Below are 22,639 nucleotides of genomic sequence, written 5' to 3'. Positions count from 1 at the left end.
CTCTTGTACTGTCCACTTTAATAAAGCTGAATATCATTCTTTATTTCCTGCACAGTCCACTGTGCTGCCACCTGCACTGATCTGTGCAGATATACCCATGTACTCTCCTGTACCCCTTTTACAATTTTATTCCCAATATTATCTTCCAACTATAAGTGCATCACTCACCCACTCAAATAACTTGCTAATGTCCTTTTACTCCATTTCTTTGTCCAGGTGAAACAATTTACTTGTACACTTTTCAATCTGTAAATAGCACAGCAATTGCTGTCCAAGAATAGTGAGTAAGAACTGTTGAACCCAGGTGGCTTAAAAGTCACTAATAAATGCTGTTTCTCAAGGTTACACTGACCTTAATAGAACAAAGAACTAAAGTATAAATCAAGTGGAAGTTGTCACATTTGCAATTTGATTGTCGCAGACACAGTGGAAAAATGTTTTGTGTACTTGGACGGAGGGGCTCAGCAAAATTGTCCAAACTTGTATTTATTCTCCCCAGTGTGGATACTACACTTCATGCTTAGTATTCTAAAGTTTAACTATGGCTATTGCAGGCTTCATATAAATGACCATTTTATTGTCAAAGCCGGATGTTGGCCTTACCCAAATTTTTTTAAAACTTTTTTTTTCCCTTGCATAGATCAGTTGATAATAGAAACCCTGATTTATTCTCTCAACCTGCTTAACCCATAACTTTGCCACTTTAAGGTCAATCCAACAGACAACACTGCTTAGGTGTGTGCTTAGGGGAGTGGCTACTGAATAGTTTCAAAATGATAAACATGTTATGATTTCCAATGCTCTGGGCCATGGGGAAACTTTCAAAAAATGTACTCAAAATTAGAGATGAATTCACTTATATGGTTTTAAATAAACTAATGCAATATAATTGATTTATCAGATAACAGTTCCAAACTCTACATTCTAATGGACTGTTTTCTGTTTAAATTTAATGTAGCATCTTACTGTCTCATCCTTTTAAATACCTCCATAGACCAAAACAATTCCAGTCTGAAACACACCAAGTCAAATGTATCAAAGATTTAACAAAAGACTTGACCTCAATTTCAATATCTACAGAGTTATCAATGTTCATAATTGTATATCTGAATACCTGTTTTAATCCAGGTGAATGCATTGAGTTTTCAAATTTACATCACCAATTGACTTACAGCAACAAAACACATTGTGCTCAAGTTTCACTTGTGTGGAGGGATGTTGCATGAGCTAAAACTCTGTAGCTCAATAATACTTAATTCATCCAGTTAAAGTCTGTGTAGTTGTCAGTGAGGTACTTGCTATTTAACATACTTATTACTGACAGCAGAATCTAACTACACCAATATCCACTTATCGTAGTCTGAAGCAAATGGTGCAAACAGAAGTAGATGTTTGAATTTCAGTGTTTGATTTAGTTAGTTGTAGAAATTAAAGGAAGCCATACAGTTAACTTTCTCAAAAAGAACAATGAGCTTTGAACTTGTCTCCAGTTAACATACTTTCTACCCTTTGAGAATGTTTCACTTAAATTATATATTAGTGGACAAAGACACCTGTCTAATGCATTAGCCATTATCTGCACAGTTAAAAATAGAAAATGCTGGAACTGATCAGGTGAGGCAGTATCTCTGGACACAAATAGATAATTCATCATAATTGAGAAAATGCTTTGTCATTTATATAAATGATTTGGATGTGAACATAGGAGGTATGGTTAGTACATTTGCAAATGACATCAAAATCAGAGGTGTAGTGAACAGCCAAAAAAGTTACCTCAGTACAACAGGACCTTAATCAGATGGACAAAGGAGTGGCAGAGGGAGTTTAATTTAGATAAATGTGAGGTGCTGAATTTTGAAGAGGATAATCAGGACAGGACTTGTAAGGTCCTGGGAAAGTGTTGCTGAACAAAGAGACCTTAGAACATAGAAGAATACAGCGCAGTACAGGCCCTTTGGCCCTCGATGTTGCGCCGATCCAAGCCCACCTAACCTATACTAACCCACTATCCTCCATATACCTATCCAATGCCCGCTTAAATGCCCATAAAGAGGGAGAGTCCACCACTGCTGCTGGCAGGGCATTCCATGAACTTACGACTCGCTGAGTGAAGAACCTACCCCTAACTTCAGTCCTATATCTACCCCCCCTTAATTTAAAGCTATGCCCCCTTGTAATACCCGACTCCATACGCGGGAAAAGGTTCACACTGTCAACCCGATCTAACCCCCTAATCATCTTGTACACCTCAATCAAGTCACCCCTAAACCTTCTTTTCTCTAATGAAAACAGCCCCAAGTGTCTCAGTCTATCCTCATACGATCTTCCTTCCATACCAGGCAACATCCTGGTAAACCTCCTCTGCACCCATTCCAGTGCCTCCACATCCTTCCTATAGTATGGCGACCAAAACTGCACACAATATTCCAGATGCGGCCGCACCAGAGTTTTATACAACTGCATCATGACCTCAGGACTCCGGAACTCAATTCCTCTACCAATAAAAGCCAGTACGCCATATGCCTTCCTCACCGCACTATTTACCTGGGTGGCAACTTTCAGAGATCTGTGTACATGGACACCAAGATCCCTCTGCTCATCCACACTACCAAGTATCCGACCATTAGCCCAGTACCCCATCTTTTTGTTATTCTTCCCAAAGTGAATCACCTCACATTTAGCTACATTGAATTCCATTTGCCACCTTTCTGCCCAGCTCTGCAGCTTCTCTATATCCTGCTGTAACCTGCCACATCCTTCCTCACTGTCAACAACGCCTCCGACTTTCGTATCATCCGCAAACTTGCTCACCCAACCTTCTAACCCCTCTTCCAGGTCATTTATAAAAATGACAAACAGCAATGGTCCCAAAACAGATCCTTGCGGAACACCGCTAGTGACGGCACTCCATGAAGAAACTTTGCCATCAACTACTACCCTCTGTCTTCTTCCATCCAGCCAATTCCTAATCCAAACCTCCAACTCACCCTCAATGCCATATCTCCGTATTTTCTGCAGTAGCCTACCATGGGGAACCTTATCAAACGCCTTACTAAAATCCATATATACCACATCTACCGCTTTCCCCTCATCAACCTCCTTCGTCACCTTTTCAAAGAATTCAATAAGGTTTGTGAGGCACGACCTGCCCTTCACAAAACCATGCTGACTATCCTTGATCACATTATTCCTATCCAGATGTGCATAAATCCTATCCCTTACAATTCTCTCTAAGACTTTGCCCACAACAGAAGTGAGACTCACCGGCCTATAGTTACTAGGGTTATCCCTACTCCCCTTTTTGAACCAGGGAACCACATTTGCTATCCTCCAGTCTTCTGGCACTACTCCTGTAGACAAAGAGGACATAAAAATCAAGGCCAATGGCTCTGCAATCTCCTCCCTTGCTTCCCAGAGAATCCTAGGATAAATGCCATCAGGCCCAGGGGACTTATCTATTTTCACCTTTTCCAGGATTTCCAACACCTCTTCTCTACATACCTCAAAGCCATCCATTCTACTTATTTGTGACTCAGTATTCACATCGCCGACAATGCCCTGTTCCTGAGTAAATACTGAAGAAAAGTATTCATTCAGTGTCTCCCCAATCTCTTCCGCCTCCACACGCAACTTCCCACTACTATCCTTGACTGGACCTATTCCTACCCTAGTCATTCTTTTATTCCTAACATACCTATAGAAAGCCTTAGGGTTTTCCCTAATCCTACCGACTAAGGACCTTTCATATCCCCTCCTTGCTGCTCTTAGCTCTCTCTTCAGGTCCTTCCTGGCTACCCTATAACTCTCAATCGCCCCAATTGAACCTTCACGTCTCATCTTGAGATAGGCCGCCCTCTTCCATTTAACAAGGGATTCCAATTCCTTATTAAACCACGGCTCCCTCGCACGACCCTTTCCTCCCTGCCTGACAGGTACATAATTATCAAGGACACTCAATAGTTGCTCCTTGAACAAGCTCCACATATCATTTACACTCTTGCCTTGGAGTCTACTTTTCCAAGCCACACATCCTAAGTCATGCCTCACCGCATCATAATTTCCCTGACCCCAGCTATAACTCTTGCCCTGTAGTACACACTTATCCCTCTCCATCACGAGAGTAAAAATCACCGAATTATGGTCACTATCCCCAAAGTGCTCACCTACCTCTAATTCTAACACCTGGCCTGGTTCGTTACCCAGAACCAAATCCAGTATGGCCTCACCTCTTGTTGGCCTGTCTACATATTGTGTCAGGAAACTCTCCTGCACACATTGAACAAACACTGACCCATCTAACGAACTTGAGCTATAGCTTTCCCAATCAATATCAGGAAAGTTAAAGTCCCCCATAACCACCACCCTATTACTGTCACTCATCTCCTGAATCACCTTCCCTATCCTTTCTTCTACGTTTCTAGGACTATTGGGAGGCCTGTAAAAGACTCCTAACAGGGTGACCTCACCTTTCCTATTCCGAACCTCAGCCCAAACTACCTCAGATGGCAAGTCCTCATCCATCGTCCTTTCCACCACTGTAATACTATCTTTGACAAGCAATGCCACACCTCCCCCTCTTTTACCCCCACCTCTGACCCTACTAAAACATTTAAATCCAGGAACCTGCAACAGCCAATCCTGTCCCTGTTCTAGCCATGTCTCCGTAATAGCCACAACATCGAAGTCCCAGGTACCAACCCACGCTGCAAGTTCACCTACCTTATTTCGTATACTTCTTGCATTGAAGTATACACACTTCAAGCCACTTTCCTGTTTACAGACACCCTCCTTGGAAATTGATGCCATGTTCCTAACCTCCCTACACTCCAGGCCCTGCACCCTGAAGCTACAATCTGGGTTCCCATGCCCCTGCAGAGTTAGTTTAAACCCCCCCCAAGAGCACTAGCAAACCTCCCCCCAAGGATACTGGTGCCCCTCAGGTTCAGGTGTAGACCATCCTGTTTATAGAGGTCCCACCGTCCCCAGAAAGAACCCCAGTTATCCAAAAACCGGAATCCCTCCCTCCTGCACCATCCCTGTAGCCACGCATTTAAGTGTTCTCTTTCCCTATTCCTCGAATCTCTATCACGTGGCACGGGTAACAAACCAGAGACAACAACTCTGTTCGTTCTAACTCTGAGCTTCCAACCTAGCTCCCTGAAAGTCTGTCTAACATCCTCGGCACTCCTCCTACCTATGTCGTTGGTGCCAATATGGACCACGACTTCGGGCTGCTCCCCCTCCCCCTCCAGGACCCGGAAAACACGATCAGAGACATCACGTACCCTTGCACCTGGGAGGCAACATACCAATCGTGAGTCTCTCTCGTTCCCACAAAACCGCCTATCTGTGCCCCTAACTATCGAGTCCCCAATTACTACTGCTCTGCTCTTCTTCACCCTTCCCTTCTGAGTAACGGGGACAGGCTCCGTGCCAGAGACCTGAGCCCTGTTACTTACCCCTGGTAAGTCATCCCCCCCACAAGTATCCAAAACGGTATACTTGTTCTTGAGGGGAACGGCCGCAGGGGGTCCCTGCACTGGCTGCTTCCTCCCAGTCCCCCTCACTGTCACCCATCTATCTGCCATCCTTGGAGTTACTACTTCCCTATAACTCTGATCTATGACCCCCTCTGCCTCCCGAATGATCCGAAGTTCATCCAACTCCAGCTCCAGTTCCCTAACACGGTCTTGGAGGAGCTGGAGATGGGTGCACTTCCTGCAAGTGTAATCGGCAGGGACGTCGATGGCATCCCTCACCTCATACATGTTGCAGGAGGAACATTGCACTGCCTTCACTGCCATCCCTCTAAAGCTAACTTTTATTTTAAAAAAAAAGTGCAGGTTCACAGTTCCTTGAAAGTGGAGAGGCAGGTAGATAGGATTGTGAAGGAGAGGTTTGGTACGCTTGCCTTCATTGGTCAGCGCATTGTGTATAGGTAGGTTTCCTGATGAAGGCTTTTGCCCAAAACATTTATTTTTCTGCTCCTCAGATGCTGCCTGACCTGCTGTGCATTTCCAGCACCTGCAGTGCTCACTTTTGCCATTGTGTATAGGAGTTGAGGTGTCATGTAGCTGTACAGGACATTGGTTAGGTCACTTTTGGAATATTATATGCAATTTTGGTCTTCCTGCTATAGAATGGATGTTCTGAAACTTGAAAGGCTTCAGAAAAGATTTACCAGGATGTTGTCAGGGTTGGAAGGTTTGAACCGTACGGACATGCTAAACAGACTGGGACAATTTTCCCTGGAGCATCAGAGGCTGAGGGGTGATGTTATAGGGATTTATAAAATCATGAGGGGCATGGATAGGGTGAATAGACAAGATCTTTTCTTTGGGCATTGAGGGAGGTCCTCCAATATCTACAGTGGTGACATCAAGATAGCTGAGACTCCCCAGAGAGTGAGATAAGTGGAGGACTTGAAGACTATTGAACTTTTAATTCATTTTACTTTCTAAATTAAGACAGACTTTAGTGTTAATTATAACTGTATTTCTTTATTTTTCTACATATTCTATGAAGGTAATGGTTAACTTTTTAACTCTCTTCTCTTACTATAAGTTTTTTTGTACCTAAGATGGCACATGTGATGACATTATACACTTTTTACTGTACTCCTGTAGGAGAAAGTGAGGACTGCAGATGCGAGAGATCAATTGAAGATTGTGATGCTGGAAAAGCACAGCCAGTCAAACAGTATCTGAGGAGCAAGATAGTCTATGTTTCGGGTATAAGCCTTCATCAGGAATGCCCCAGATGTGACTTTCCTGCTCATTGGATGCTGCCACACTCTGATTGTACTTCTGTACTTGAGTACATGTGACAATAAAATCTAAAATCTTCACTGACGCACAGTGGCAGTCTGTAAAAGATGTACTGCAGTAACTCATCAAGCCTTCTTCGACAGCACCTTCCTAACCTGTAACCTCTACCTGCTAGAAAAAAACAAGGTCAGTGGGCAGAGAGATCATGACCACCAGGTTCCCCTCCAAACCATACACAATGTCCTGACTTGGAACTCTCACTATTGCTGAGTCAAAATTCTGAAGCACTCTTCCAAACAGCACTGTAACTGTACCTGCACTAGTGGATCAAGGCAACAGCTCACCATGATGTTCTCATGGGGAATAAACACCAGTCTTACCAATGACACCCATAACATTTGAAAGAGAAAAGAAAATATTTGCCATTTGGTGCACAGTGGACTGCTATTAACTAATTGAGATTTTAAAATGTGCTTCAACATTGTTTTAATGCCTTTCAATGAAAGAAATACAGTGATCAGTGCTGTTTACAAAAACATTTTCTCATTCTCTGTATGAAATTAAAAGTTTTTGGTTTGAACATACAAACAAACATCTTAAGAAATTCCCTTTAGGACAGTATTGCCCAGATATTTAATACATTACTGTTGGAAATTTTTAAATTTTTGTATAAAAATACATTAAGACAGTAGTTTACATGTTCCCTGACAAATTGGTTCAAAATTTTCACATAGCAAAAAATGTAAACATTACTTTCAGCATCTAACATTTGATGAATTACACCAAAGCAACTATTTTTGGCAAATAAGATACAATTTCCAATTCATTTATATGTTTCCACAAAAGGAGACATCCAGTGCAACTTAAGCTGTCCCCTTTGATTTTCATCTTATTGCATATTTACAGTGGTATCAAACAGGTAGTTAGAAACCATTCAAATGGCAAATTGGTTTCCTTATACATTCACTACCAAGATGAAAAGAATGGCTTTCTGCAATGAAATGTCTGGGTGAAGGCATTGCTCAGGTGGACTATCCTGCCTTGACTTCCAGAACTACTTCTTTCCACAACCACACGAGGCATCTGGACAAGCTGAATGGGACTTTTCCCATCTTTAAGTGCCTGAGTAAGGTTCAAAATCTGGGTACAAAACAAGGAAAGGCAGAGTATGCTTTTAAATTCAGTTCCTTTCATCTTATGAAATATGATCTATTCAATGAATAGCTGTAACAATTTTTTTAAGCCATTATAAATAATTATTGCTCTTAAGTAAAATGTCACCACTCAAAAAACTTTATCACAGTTCTGCATGAAAATATGAACTGCACATTAGAACCCAAACTTCTGAAAAGCATGTAAATAAATGAGATAGTGACGTTTCAAAAGCAGTTAATTGAGGAGAGGCAAATCTCAACAGGGTGAGAACAGAAAACTAAGAACAATGGGTTGCTTTCAAAGGTAAGATTATTTGGAATGGGAATGTACACTGCCATAAGGAGGAAAAGATTGGATTTGTTTGTTCAAAGCTTCTTAAATGAAAATAATAGACAATAAAGCAAGAAGAGGTGGATAATAAAATTTGAGACCCAGGTTAGTTACCAGTCTCTTCTCAAGAATTCAAAGTCTATGCCTACAAACAGTAAAAGGGTGGTAAAAATGATTAGGAGTGAATCAATTAGGGATCAAAAAGACATTTGTGTGTAAGACAGGAGACACAACTGAAGTGCTAAAAGTGAGATCTTTGCATTCATCTCAAGAAGATACAAAGTTAGTGAAAGAGAATGAAGCTGAGACAAATGTGCAAAAATGTTGATAGAGGTAATAACTAGATTAGTCATTGAAACAAAAAGTCACAATGATCAAATGAGATGCAGCATTGTTGCTAAAAGAAGAGAAAGAGTGGAAATTGTTTACGTTCTAACCATAAGTTTCCAATCCTCCTCAAGTCCTGTGGTAATGCCAGAGGACTGGAGAATTACAAATATGAAAACCTCTTTGTGAACAAGAGTGTAAGGATGAATATGACAATGTAGACCAGTCAATGGAATCTGAGAGGTTGGCAAGGTTTCAGATACAAAAATTCGTTACAAATTAACTAACATTTGGACAAATTATGAAAGCCACCATGTACTTGTTATGTGTGAATGGTGTTTAACGGCTTTGGCTCGTGAGCAGCACGGTGGCACAGTGGTTAGCACTGCTGCCTCACAGCGTCTGAGATCCAGGTTCAATTCCCGCCTCAGGCGACTGACTGTGTGGAGTTTGCACGTTCTCCCCGTGTCTGCGTGGGTTTCCTCCGGGTGCTCCGGTTTCCTCCCACAGTCCAAAGACGTGCAGGTCAGGTGAATTGGCCATGCTAAATTGCCCATAGTGTTAGGTAAGGGGTAAATGTAGGGGCATGGGTGGGTTGCGCTTCGGTGGGTCGGTGTGGACTTGTTGGGCCGAAGGGCCTGTTTCCACGCTGTAATGTAATCTAAAAAAAATAATTTGATGATATAATAGTTGGGATTGATTAGAATGATGCAATTGGTGCCATCTACACCGACTTCCAAAATACAAGCATTAAAGCACCACATGACATGCTCAAAGTTTAAGCTCAAACATGGATATAAAATTGGTTGTTGAGACACTGTAGTGAAGAGTTGTTTTTCACATTGGAGGAAGGTATATAGTTCCCAAGGGTGAGTATTAGGACCCAAACTATTCCTGATACTTATTAAATGACCTTAACTTTGAGGTACAGACTTCCAAAAAGTGAGGATGACAAAACATGGTAAAACTGGACTGTCAGGAAGATAGTGATAGCTTTCAAGACAACACAGACAGACTAGTGGAACAGGTCAAAATCCTGAAATCTCCCCGCCATGCAAATGGACTATCATGGTTCAAAAAGGCAGCTCACCACCACCACCACCTTCAAGGGTAACTAGAGATAGGCAATAAATGCTGGCCAAGAAAATTCACATCCCATTAAATTATAAAAAATATAGATGGACAAGTGGCAGATGCAATTTAACATGAGATCCACACTATCATAAAAACAAGGAGAGAGGGATATAGGAATCTGTATGCAAAGGGCAGGGTGGTTTGAGAAAACAGTTAAGTATACGTGACCATGGGATTTATGAACAGATGCATACAGTATAAAAATAAGGAAGTTTGATACACCTTATAAAATACTTCTTTGATTTCAATGTCTCTTATTCTGGGCACCAAACTTTAGCAAGAATTTGATGACATGAGAAAGGGTGCAGAGAAAATTCACAAGAACGGCATAAGGGATGAGGAACTTCAGTCACGTAGCTGGGTTAGAGAAGTGAGGTTGTTCTTTTTGAAGTGAGGATTAAAAGGAGATCTGATAGAAGAAGTGTCCGGACGTGGCAGATATCAAGAAACTGTTCCCATTAGCAGAATAGAGAACCAAGCAATACTGCTTTTTATTCAACTTATCAAATAGCGTCATGGAGAAAAGCCAAAAAAACAAATCAGAATTTGGAATGCGTTTCCTCTGAGTTGGAGGAAGCTTCAGAAAGAGAAAGAACTGGATAACTGGAAAGAACTGGGCTTTCAAGTGGTTGGTGGTTCAGTGGTTAGCACTGCTGCCTCACAACGCCAGGGACCCAGGTTCGTTTCAAACTTCGGGCAACTGTATGTGGAGTTTGCTCATTCTCCCCATGTCTGTGTGGGTTTCTTTCGGGTGCTCCGGTTTCCTCCCACAATCCAAAGATGTGCAGGTTAGGTGAATTAGCCATGCTAAATTGTCTATAGCGTTCAGGAATGTGTAGGCAAGGTGCATTAGTCAGAGGTAAATGTAGCGGAGTGGGTTACTCTTCAGAAGGTCGGTGGGGACTTGTTGGGCCAAATGGCCTGTTTCCACACTTAGGGATTCTATATTAAAAAATTACTGGGAGAAAAAGTACATTATAGGTATATGGAAAAGATGGTAGAGTAGGTTAGTATAGTGTGTTGCCTTTGTAAAGAGTTAGCATAAAGACAATGAATTATACAGCCCATTCCTATAACCATTTGATGATTTGATGCATATCATATACACACAATCTTAGTTAAAAAAAAAACTCTAGATTAAAGATCATTTAGATAAATTAAACTTTGTTATAGGATTTGCATAACAGAACTTCAATCAGCAGACATAGAGGGGTTAAAAGATAACCAGTGGCCAAACCATTCCTTGTAAAGTTCTTTGTTCATAGCAATTTCATGAAAATTCAGGGTAAAATTCATAAGTTACCTGTCCTCTCATCACTGACATCTGCAATTCAAAGGTGGGTTTGTCAAATCCTCTGTCAGTCTGAAAAATAAAACCATGTACATGAGTACAAGAAAGGTTTCTGCAAGAACGAGGACACAACCTCAACACTTTAAATTGTAGCTTTTAAAAAAATGTTATACCAGTATCACTGTTTAGACAATTTACATTTACGAAAAAATGCTACATTAATGCAGTTTTCTAACTATAATAAAACTCTGCGTAGAATATTTTTACTTTTGTAAGGCAACTTAGCTTATTAGAAAGTGTACAAATTGAGAATGAACATAGAACATTACAGCGCAGTACAGGCCCTTCAGCTTTTGATGTTGCGCCAACCTGTGGAACCAATCTGAAGCCCATCAATCCTACATTATTCCATTTTCATTCCTGTGTCTATCCAATGACCATTTAAATGTCTGTGAGGTTGGCGAGTCTACTACTTTTGCAGGCAGGGCGTCCCATGCCCCTAGTACTGAGTAAAGAAACTACCTCTGACATCTGACCTATATCTATCACTCCTCAATTTAAAGCTGTGTCCCCTTGTGCTAGCCATCACTATCCAAGGAAAAAGGCTCTCGCTGTCCACCCTATCTAACCCTCTGATTATATGTCTCAATTAAGTCACCTCTCAACCTTCTAACAAAAACAGCCTCAAGTCCCTCAGCCTTTCCTCACAGGTCCTTCCCTCCATACTAGGCAACATCCTAGTGGGCGGCACGGTGGCACAGTGGTTAGCACTGCTGCCTCACAGCGCCAGAGACCCGGGTTCAATTCCCGACTCAGGCGACTGACTGTGTGGAGTTTGCACGTTCTCCCCGTGTCTGCGTGGGTTTCCTCCGGGTGCTCCGGTTTCCTCCCACAGTCCAAAGATGTGCAGGTTAGGTGAATTGGCCATGCTAAATTGCCCTTAGTGTTAGGTAATAAGGGGTAAATGTAGGGGTATGGGTGGGTTGCGCTTCGGCGGGTCGGTGTGGACTTGTTGGGCCGAAGGTCCTGTTTCCACACTGTAAGTAATCTAATCTAATCTAATCTAAATCTCCTCTAAATCCTTTCCAAAGGTTCCACATCCTTCCCATAATGCGGGAACCAAAATGGTGTGCAATACTCCAAGTACAGCCACACCAGAGTTTTGTACAGCTGCAGTATGACCTTATAGCTCCGAAACTCAATGCCTCTACCAATAAAACCTAACACACTATGTTTCTTAACAACCCTATTAACCTGGGTGGCAACTTTCAGGGATCTATGTACATGGACACCGAGGTCTCTTTGCTCATCTACTTTACTAAATCTTACTATTAGCCCAATACACTTTATTCCTGTTGCTTCTTCCAAAGTGAATCACCTCACCTTTTCCGTATTAGACTCCATTTGCCACTTCTCAGCACAGCTCTGCAGCTTATCCATGTCCCTCTGTAACCTGCAACATCCTTTAGCAGTATCCACAATTCCACTGACCTTAGTGTCATCCACAAATTTAATAACCCATCCTTCTATGCCCTCAACTAGGTCATTTATAAAAATGACCAAAACAGCAATGGCCCCACTTGCAGTACACCACAGAATGAAGGAAAAACAAACAACAGAACAAGTAGTCAAAAACTTTAATGCTTTGCGTGTCCAAAGTCAACTTTATAAATCATCCAATTGCTTCTCAGTCAAACAAGAAGCCATAGTGAGAATTCAGTGCAGAGTGAAAGTGTTGCTTTGTTTCACTTCTGCAACAGATTTCTTTTTCTCATGTTCCTAAACCAGTTAGTATTAGTCCATTAAATTAGCAACTGAGCAAGAGGCATAAAAATGCATCGTTAATAGGAACTGATTAATCAAAGTAAATGTAGAATCATTAGAAGCAATGCAAGGTTGACTACAATGGAGAACAAGGAAATGTCAGACAAAGAAGTACGAGAGTATATCTCCATGGCATAGCAACATAACAAAATTGTAAGGAATAATGGGATAGCAAGGATCCAACAGAATTAGAAACTTAAACAGTAAGGAACATTACCAGAAAGATTAATGGAGCCAAATGGAAACAAATCTCTGGATCTGAAAACATACATTCTACAGTTTTTGAAAAAGGCAGCTACAGAGATTGCAATACATTGTTCTCATCTTCCAGAATTGCTTAGAATCTAGAACAAGTCCCTATGATTGGAAGGTAGCAAGTATATCCCAACTCATTGAGAAATGGGAGAGAAAATGGCACTACAGACCACTCAGTCTACCATACATAGGTTAAGTGCCAGAATCTTTCTTTCTGGATGACCAAATAGGGATCTAGCAAATCATAGGAATTTAGGAAAGGGAAATAATGTCTGACAAAACTTAACTTGAGGATGTAGCTACTAAAATATATCCGACAGATGTGTGGATATAACATATTTGGATTTGTGAAAGTCATTTAATATGCGTCATACAAGAGATTATTGAACAAAATTTAAATTCATAGGATTGAGAGAGTAGAATAGATTAAGGAGAAGTTAATAGACTGAAAACAGAAGAAATAATGAGTCATTTTCAGGTTGACAGGCTACAACTACCAGGATATCGCAATGACCACTTTTGACCTTTTTTTATAATTTGTTAGCGATTTAGATTAGGGGACTGAGTGCAATGAATGCAGGTTTGCTGACAATACAATGTTCGTTGGGAAAGCAAGCAGTAAGGCACAAAGAGGCTGTTAAAGATATAGAAAGCCTGCTTGAATGGGAAATAATATGGCTGATAAAATACAATGCATGGAAGTGTAAAACATTATTCACAGACACGTCAGGCAGAATTTATGAAGAGAAATAGTCAACGCTTTAGACAGTTGACCTTTCATCAGCATTTTACTGAGTTTTTTTGGAGGGGAAGAGGTGGCAGCTGTCACAGCTGCCAGATGGCTGTGGGTTAGGATGGATGCAGCAAAAGAAATTGAACAATTTTAAACCAAAGGAAAATTACGCTAACTAGAAGCCAGGAAATCAAAATCATTGATGTAATGAATTTCTTGCAAAATGCTATGGAATCTGTACCTTAAATCTTCTAAATATATCAGACCTTAATGCTGAAAATATAACAGATGCCGTTTGTAATGAATAGTTAAAGTTGCAATAGTCTTACCAGATCATAGGGCAGTTCTTTAATGAGAGAGAAGTGGTTTAACCGGAGGGTCACATCTCAGGTGAGAGAAAAAGGTTGAGAAGAAGAATCTCGCATGGTAACTTACGTCGTGTGGGAATTGGCATCATTCTGCATTAAAATTAGCCATCCAGCCTACTGAGCTGGGCGGACTCTTCCTGCCTGGACTATCGATTGCTCGTTTTAAATCTAAAATTGACATTTTAGACAGTCAAAAGGGTGGTTAACTGCCTAGCTAAAATTTTCTCCACTGTGTGTTGGAGATTCATTAGCTGTGACCTCACCAGTGTCAGGAAGTGAGAAAGTCAGTTATTTTGAAAGACCTACAGTTAAATTGTCAGAAAACAACAGGCATACTGTGGTGTGTCAGAAATGTTTTCCTTGTGTGTTATGACTAAGTTTAATGGAGAATTAAAAATAAATGATATTTATGAATTATGAAGATACTACTGTTACGTAACATTGACTGCAACACCTAACATGAGTTAATACAAAACAAAAACCAAAATACATGAGAGAAAACAAAAGTGCCCAGTAAGGATGGCAATAAGGAGGGCATCAAGCTGCTGTAGACCTGTATACTAATGGTTTTCCAAAACGAGGCAGAAGATGTGACATGGGTATGTAGGAAAAGGAATACTGAAGTAGACGGAGTATAGAGAGATCAGGAGGGTTACAAGTAGGGGGATTGGAAGCTTAAATTGGAGATGCTGAGAGAGGAAATAAAGTGGGCTAACTAGATCTTGAATAAAGGTGATCAGGACTGTGCAGAATAAGATGCTTGCACGTGATTGGAAAATCACACCATCAGGAAAAATAAACTTTGTTTTGCACAGCTAAGTCTATAATTCCCAGGTTGAGTACAGCATGAAATACCACATGGACAACACTTTTAGTTACTCCATGTATCATGGCTCTTATTCTAGACTGGGAGATTGCTAATTGTTTTGAATTTTGTCTTCCAATCTGGTCTCTCATCAGAAATTGGATTCAGTACTCATTACTTAGGAAATTCAAAAACTGATCCATTCTCTGTACTCAGAAGAATTCAAAAGTAGAATCAAAAGCCGTGCCATACACCTACAGATTACATAGCATTACACTGTGCAAACGAAAGCTCTTAACACCTTTCCAAACACATTACAACAATTGCATTTCTGTACATTGGGTAGCTTCAAACTAAATTCAAATATAATCCTTAAAATCAAAATAAAATACCTTTGCACAGTCCAAACAGCTTCATATCCACCTAAAGACAAAACTATGAGCCAAGCAGGGAAAATTCAAATAATGTTTCTACCATCCATGTGTAGCAGGTTTGATGGACCAACTATCTTTTCTTGTCAATTTTGCCTGTTCAAATGAATATACGGCAATTTTTTTGAAATGTTATCATTTTAGCAACATAAAACATAACCACCCATCCTCCAGGACAGTCTCAAATTCAGGCTCAAGAAAATTAATTCAACAAGCAATTTTCTTAAAGATAATCTATAAAACAGTAAATTTATCCATTCAATCCACAGACTGGCTTTAAATTTCAGCTTCCCAAGAAATATGCATATTTAGCTACCTGTAACTAAAATTCTTGTGAAGACATTAGTGCAAATAATGCAAACTTATTTTTTATTCACTTGTGGGACATGGCATCACTGGCTGGCCAGCATTTACTGCCCATCTCTACTTGCTGCTTATGTAGTGGTGGTGGTGAGCTGCCACAGTCCATGTGCTGTCAGTAGAACCACAATGCCCTTGGGGAGGGAACTGCATGATTCTGACCCAACAACAGCGAAGCAATGGCAATATATTTCCAAGTCAGGACAGCGAATGGCATGGAGGGGAACTTGCAGATGTATCTGCTATCCTTATCTTTCTGGATGCAAATGGTCATGCATTTGGAAAATGCTAAAGATGTTTAGTGAATTTATGCAGTCATCTTCTAGAAAGTCCATACTGCTGCTGAGCATCTTGGTGGAGGGAGTGGACGCGGTGCCAATTAAGCAAGCTTCTTGTCCTGGATGGCCTCAAGCTTTGAGTCTTGTTGGAGCTGCACCCATCCATTCAGTCAAGTGGGGAATATTCCATCACAGTCCTTGTGGACAGACTTTGGGAGTCAGGAGGTAAATTACTCGCCACAATAGTTCTAGGTTCTGACCTGCTTTTGTAACCACTGCTTTTATAATGAGAGTCTAGCTGAGTTGTTCGTCAATGGTAGTCTCCAGGATGTCCAACGTTTGGGGAAGGGGGTGTGCCGGGATACAATAACGCTAACATCACAATGTCAAGAGTAGGTGGTGAGATTGTCCCTTATTAGAGATGGCCATTGACTGGAATTTGTGTGGTGCAAAGGACTTCAAACAAACCTTAAAGAGTTCATATAGATCCTCACAGAGGTCCTGAACGAAATTCATATCTGAAATTCGGGCAAGAACAAAGTCTCTTGTCTCTTGCGAAAAAGGAATTTTAGCTTGATGAAGCCAGGCCCAGTGAAACGGATCTATTGGAAGACAAAGGAAAAGAAAAACTACCCATAGATAAAACTGTGCATATGTTTAAAAGTAGTTATTATTCACAATTGCACTGAGAATGCCTCTTTACACAAATTTTTACTTGACCCAGTGAAATATGTACATTTAAAATGAATGATGGGGACCATCAAGGTTTAAAGGACAAACAAGAGGTAATACCTTAAAGCTCCAAGTTAAAAAAAATCAAAACAGCATGAAGCACTCAGTAAGAAAGTTAAATGAAAAGGAACAGTGTTGCTTCGGCTCCATTACCAATTTGTCAGGATTTAGAGGCAGCAGCTTGACATCTATCACCTCAAATGTTTTATCTCAGTAACACAGCATTGGAATACATTGCTGATTGTAGCAAATGCATGATAATGCAGAAGAGGCAAGTGTAATCTTGTGGTCAAAGATTATAATCTGTTAATATTTGTTTTAAATGCACGTTTAATAGTGACCATTTGTTGCTGTTGTCATTAATCAGCATTGATTGATTTATGTTGCTGGTGAAATAGGTGACTGTTGTGAATCACTTCAATGACAGACCTTTACTATTGTTATGATGAGAGGATTTGACGGTGAACAAAGACTGAGTTTTAAACTACATATATTATAATAAAAACACTATTAGTCATATATTATAGAATAAGCTGTTTAACAGGCAGCCAAGAAATCTTTTAAGTATTCAAGTAACTCTCAGCCCACAAAATTACGTTTTAAAAATATATTCTTGACTCTAATGTGCAGACTTCCGAAAATGTTGTGGAAGTACATATCCTATAGATGTCCCACATACTCCCTGAACATTTCATCCAGTCTAAACTATAACAGTCTACATTGATCATGTACAGATTTGGTTCGACTCCTACCAACTATTTGCATAATTAAACTAAACCGCAGATTCATGAAAATTCAACAACTAGCCTCATCCCACTTCAGTGATCTACTCCCCCAACTCACCATTCCCCTAATCCTGCTCTGAATCCCAGCTTCTGCCACTACACTTCCCCTACTGCCCCCCCACCAAACGTCTATTAAAGTTATATTCATATTGAAATCATTTTCACCTTCTTTCACAAGCGCTCAAGTTTCAAAAGAGCTCCACTTTTTAAACCTGCATGCTAAACGCGAAGAAAGAAATGAAGTGTCTGCAACAGGATATAGACAAGGTAGCAGTATGCAGTCAAGGTACAAATTGTGTTTAATACAGCAAAGTGCATAATTGACATTATGGCACAATTCAAGATTCTGTAGGAAGTTGGGAGTGACTACAGAGGAACCTTGACTATCCAAGCGACACAGGCGGGAAGTATTTTTGTTCAGATAATCAAATGCCAGATTAACAGTGTAGCCAAGCATCGGGACTTGTCCGAATAATCCTTAATTCAGATAATCAAATGCCGGATAATTGAGGTTCCTCTGTACATTGAAAGTGGCAGGACAGAGAGACAGTGATCACTAAAACCTATGGGATGTGTTCTGGTTATTACGTTAGCCAAGATTAGATTACATTACAATGTGGAAACAGGCCCTTCGGCCCAACAAGTCCACACCGGCCCACCGAAGCGCAACCCACCCATACCCCTTACCTAACACTACGGGCAATTTAGTATGGCCAATTCACCTAACCTGCACATCCTTTGGACTGTGGGAGGAAACCGGAGCACCGGGAGGAAACCCACGCAGACACGGGGAGAACTGCAAACTCCAGTCAGTCGCCTCAGGCGGGAATTGAACCCGGGTCTCTGGCGTTGTGAGGCAACAGTGCTAACCACTGTGCCACCGTGCCGCCCATGAAAGATGATGAAATCCTTGAAAGAATGCAGATGAGATTTACCAATACACTATTAAAGGCCCTCTTTCCCACATTATCCGGAACCAAACTTAAGTTGGTAAAGTTCTCCTTATAGGAAAGGAAGTTGAGGAAATTTGACAAATAAGGAAGAGGAGAAATACATCCTGTTAAGTGACAGTACTAAGGCCGGGGGCGGGGTGGTGTGCAGAGATTTAAGATTTTGGGCAAATGTGAGGATGAAATTTTTTCAAGAAAAATGATGCAAATGGTAATGACCTAGAGCTTATTGTCCACAAGATTTGTGTAAGCAAAAACAATGATTTCGAAAGGAAACAGAATGGATACTTCAAGGGAAAACAATTGCCAGCTTCAGCAATCAAGTGGTCAAAAGAATTTACTGATTTACTCTGAAGAAAGCTGGTATAGTCTCCTTTAGCGCTGTAAATGATGCTGTGGTTTTACTTAAAAATTGCTTTATTCAATTCATGAAATCAGTGTTCCAGATTACAAAATCCTGGTAGATCAACTAAACCCAGGCATGCTGTCATCAAAAAAATGGAATAGAAATTTTAAGGAAAGTGCTTGAACAGAAAATAGTTTCACACAGTTTGGTTTAATATTGATGTCAAAGATGTAATTTAGCAAATTTTATTTGGACCCTGAATATTTTGAATTGACAGAAGGTTTTCAAAATACTTTGACTGGTTATTTAACTTTTGCGGTGATCTTGCTTACTTTAAAATGTTTATAACTTAATTAATTTACATTTCACATCAAGTAGTTTATCAAAATATCACATATGGGAAACACTTAGATAAAGCAACATTCTCAAGTGTTGATTTAATGCAATGGCAATATCATAAAAATGCATTTCACAAACAAAAGAATATTTTCAAGTTAACAAGGTGCAAAGTTAAAACTTCACATACAAAACTTCAGAAAATATTTTAATCTGAACTAACAATCATGCAAATAAACAAACAAGTGTTAGAGCTAAATGCACTTACAGGCTCTCCACTCATCAGGATGTTTAAATGGAAAAGCCAATCCATTGTCAATAGCCGCAATTTTAATGGCTGGCTCTTTGCTATGTGCCCATTCAGAGTCCTATTAAGTAGAGTAGATTTTGTTTAAATAATCCACGTCATTAGTAATTTTGTTAATTCTATTCAAGGTAACAGCTATTAAATAAAAACAAAGTGCCTAGCTATAATATTAGGACCAAATGCACTGCCATCCCAAAAGTGCTCAGCGAATTCACCAGATCTCAGATCTTTGTCATCCTCATATTTAAAGGGAATAATTGCTAATACATTTACCTATATTAGGGAAGCCCGATAAAGAGGTTTTACATGAATCCATGAACTAATATCAGCAAACCTTCAGTGAATGGAGTAAAAGAAAAACATGGAAAGTGAGTAAATCAATTCAGATTTTTTTTTGTTCTAAATTAGCACAGCACAACTTAAATCAAGTTTCTGTAGGGGCTAGAGAAATAAATTTCAAGAATGAGCTGAATACTCTGAATTGTTAATCACGTGATTTTATATCATTTGAGATTTGCAAATTTTAGCTATTAAGTCAAACAGCATGAAAACATGAATGCAAGCTACTGGAATTAGTCACCTGATTATTTGACACATGCAATTCAAGGCTTAATACTGACTTAAAATATATTTGACATACTTCAATTTCTACCTAAACAAAGATAAGCACATGCACTCTTTTACCTGTCAATTTTTGTTTGATAAAACTGCTTGGTACATTAAATTCAAAGTACTTTATTAATACAAGTTTTTGCAATTGAACTTTATTATTCTGTGACATTGATAGTTTGTTCATATTTGACCCAGCAAGCATGATTATGTGTAACCATTACAAAATCAACTGTAAAGAATCCTACCATATGGATGCTTACAAATTGTAAGTTTTAAAATTATTTATAATTGTAGATTGGGAACAGAAATGGTTTTTTTTCTCAGCAAATTTCTATTGAGGACAACTGATTGATGATGATTAAGAATCAACCTACTATACTTTATGGTGGAATCATTTAGATTAACTGAACGGAATGCTACAAAGATGAAAAATGATTTACTGTGCAGATTAGATACAATGATAGTCATCCCCACTCAGCTCGCTAAGCCTCATCTCTCTTTCATGGAACTCCACTGTTCTACCTCTCATTTACCTGTTCTGGAATTAGAATTTCAGAAACTGCTTGCTGGTCAGTGCTGCTCCTGGCTCTTCTGGGACTAAAACGCTGCAGGTTAATCTGATTGGCCAGTAGCTCTGATGCAGACCTTCACTCAAGAAAAGGCAGAAGTCTTGACTTCAACCAACTAATATTTCATAGAGTATTTAGTGACTGTAAAGCTGCTGTGGCAAAAATGCACATCCACTGACTGTTCAAGTAGTCTGACAGGAAGTACCATGACTTATGGAAACTTCTGTCCCATGGAATAAAAAACATTTCACAAGCTTATTTCCTAATGATTTTAGAAAAGAAAATTTTAGAATTAAAATGTAGATTTTTTCCGTTAAAAATTCTGCATTAAAAATATGCTTGCTTTGTCTTATTGACAAATATTACCATCAAGTTGGATTAGATCTGGTAGAGCAATGATACTTTCTTCTACTTAATTAAAATTTTGTACAAATAAAACGTGTGCACTTAGTGATAATTTCCAACACCCACCTTATCAGAAAGCTCTTTTGTGGTTTCTGGCTTATCATATTTCATCAGCCAGTTATCATTTCCTCTATCTGTGGGACAAGGAAAGGAAAGAGCAGACAAAGAAGTCTGGTACTGAATTCTGAAATTCATTGCATCTCTTAAAATATCATATAACTTCTCCATTTTCCTATGTATTTCCTTCAGAATATTTCAGTGCTCCATCTGACTAAAATACCCTGTAGCAATTTGCTTGAATTTTTTGTTGAATTCCATGGGTGCCACATATAAAATGTTGCCATTTCAACACACATTGCAAAATAAAATTTCACATCGGTAATTTTAGGATACCCAATCCATTTAAAATAACCAGTTGAGTGCAGAATAAAATTTTGAGCATCTGTATAATAATTTCTTAAAAGTCTACTAGGTGTCGATAAACTTGGGCAACTAAAGAACGAAAGGGTTGGTAATTCAGCTCTCAATCCAATGTAGGGTTTGTTACAGTTCTTGCACGGTATTTTGTAAATGACATTAGTTTTGCTTGGTGTCTGTATAGGGTTTTTCAAGTTCATTAGCTGCTATTTTAGTGTGTTGGTGGTTTTGTGAACTACCATGATGCCAAGGGGTCTGAGTAGTCTGGCAGTCATTTCCGAGATGTCTTTGATGCCGGGGAGAGTGGCTCAGGTTTCTGGATGTGTTTTATCTGCTTGCTTGGATTTGTTGTTGAGAAATCAGCGGACTGTGGTCATTGGGTACCCATTCGTTTTGAATACACGGTATAGGTGATTATTTCCTCTGCTCTATGCAGTTCCTCTGTGCTGCAGTGTGGTGGCTTGTTGAAATAATATTCTCATGCACCTTCATTTGTGGGTGTTGGGATGATTGCTTCTGTAGTTCAATATTTGGTCTATATGTGTTGTTTTTCTGGAGACGCTGGTTTGAAGTTCCCTCTATTGTGACATCTAGGAATGGCAGTATGTTGTTGTTTTCCTCCTCTTTAGTGAATTTTGTGCCAGTAAGGGTATTATTGATGGTCTTGAAAGTTTCCTCTAACTTGTTTCGTTTAGTAATGACAAAAGTGTCATCCACGTAGCAGACCCAGAGTTTGGGTTGGCTAGTTAGCAGAGCTGATTGCTCAAGTCTGTGCATGACTGCCTCTGCTAAGAACCCTGATATCGGAGATCCCATGAGTGTTCCATTGGTTTGTCTGTAAGTTTTGTTGTTGAAGGTGAAGTGGGTGGTAAGATATAAGTCCACTAGCTTGGCGATATTCTCCTTGTTGATGAAGTTATTTGTGTTTGGTGTATGTGTCTTTGGGTCTTCTAATAGTGTAGTCAGTGTTTCGTTGGCCAGGTTAATGGCCAAGGTAATGAAACGTCTGGAAATGAACCTTTCAGCTCAGCGAGCAAACCTACAAATCTTCTCAAAACTCGTTGTTATTACTTATTCACATTAGTCCAAGATATCCCATCGATATTCCTTCAAAGTATTTGG

The 22,639-nt window shown here is 39.8% G+C and overlaps 1 protein-coding gene across 3 annotated transcripts in view; it reads right to left on the bottom strand.

Moving 5' to 3' along the window:
* Window positions 1-7,236: 7,236 nt before the first annotated feature.
* Window positions 7,237-22,639, bottom strand: part of pi4k2b (phosphatidylinositol 4-kinase type 2 beta) — a 46,699-nt gene continuing 31,296 nt past the window's right edge. Inside the window, exons 5-10 of one of the 3 annotated variants that reach the window (XR_015757144.1) lie at window positions 21,167-21,234; window positions 19,476-19,575; window positions 16,527-16,660; window positions 15,464-15,516; window positions 11,017-11,076; window positions 7,889-7,907 (exon numbers count right to left, since the gene is read on the bottom strand). Coding sequence is in view for 1 of the 3 variants with exons in the window: in XM_087986880.1 (XP_087843006.1) it covers window positions 7,734-7,907; window positions 11,017-11,076; window positions 16,527-16,660; window positions 19,476-19,575; window positions 21,167-21,234 (536 nt within the window). In the remaining 2 variants the exon portion in view is untranslated. Of the gene's footprint in view, window positions 7,908-11,016; window positions 11,077-15,381; window positions 15,517-16,526; window positions 16,661-19,475; window positions 19,576-21,166; window positions 21,235-22,639 lie in introns of those variants that run through there. The other 2 variants (XM_087986880.1, XR_015757143.1) reach the window with 2 other exon arrangements.

This window comes from Chiloscyllium plagiosum, unplaced genomic scaffold, assembly GCF_037043375.1.
Source record: "Chiloscyllium plagiosum isolate Xiang-an unplaced genomic scaffold, Cpla_swu_hap1 HiC_scaffold_1, whole genome shotgun sequence".
Classification (NCBI taxonomy): Eukaryota; Metazoa; Chordata; class Chondrichthyes; order Orectolobiformes; family Hemiscylliidae; genus Chiloscyllium; species Chiloscyllium plagiosum.
This window is presented reverse-complemented; position numbering and strand designations above follow the sequence as displayed.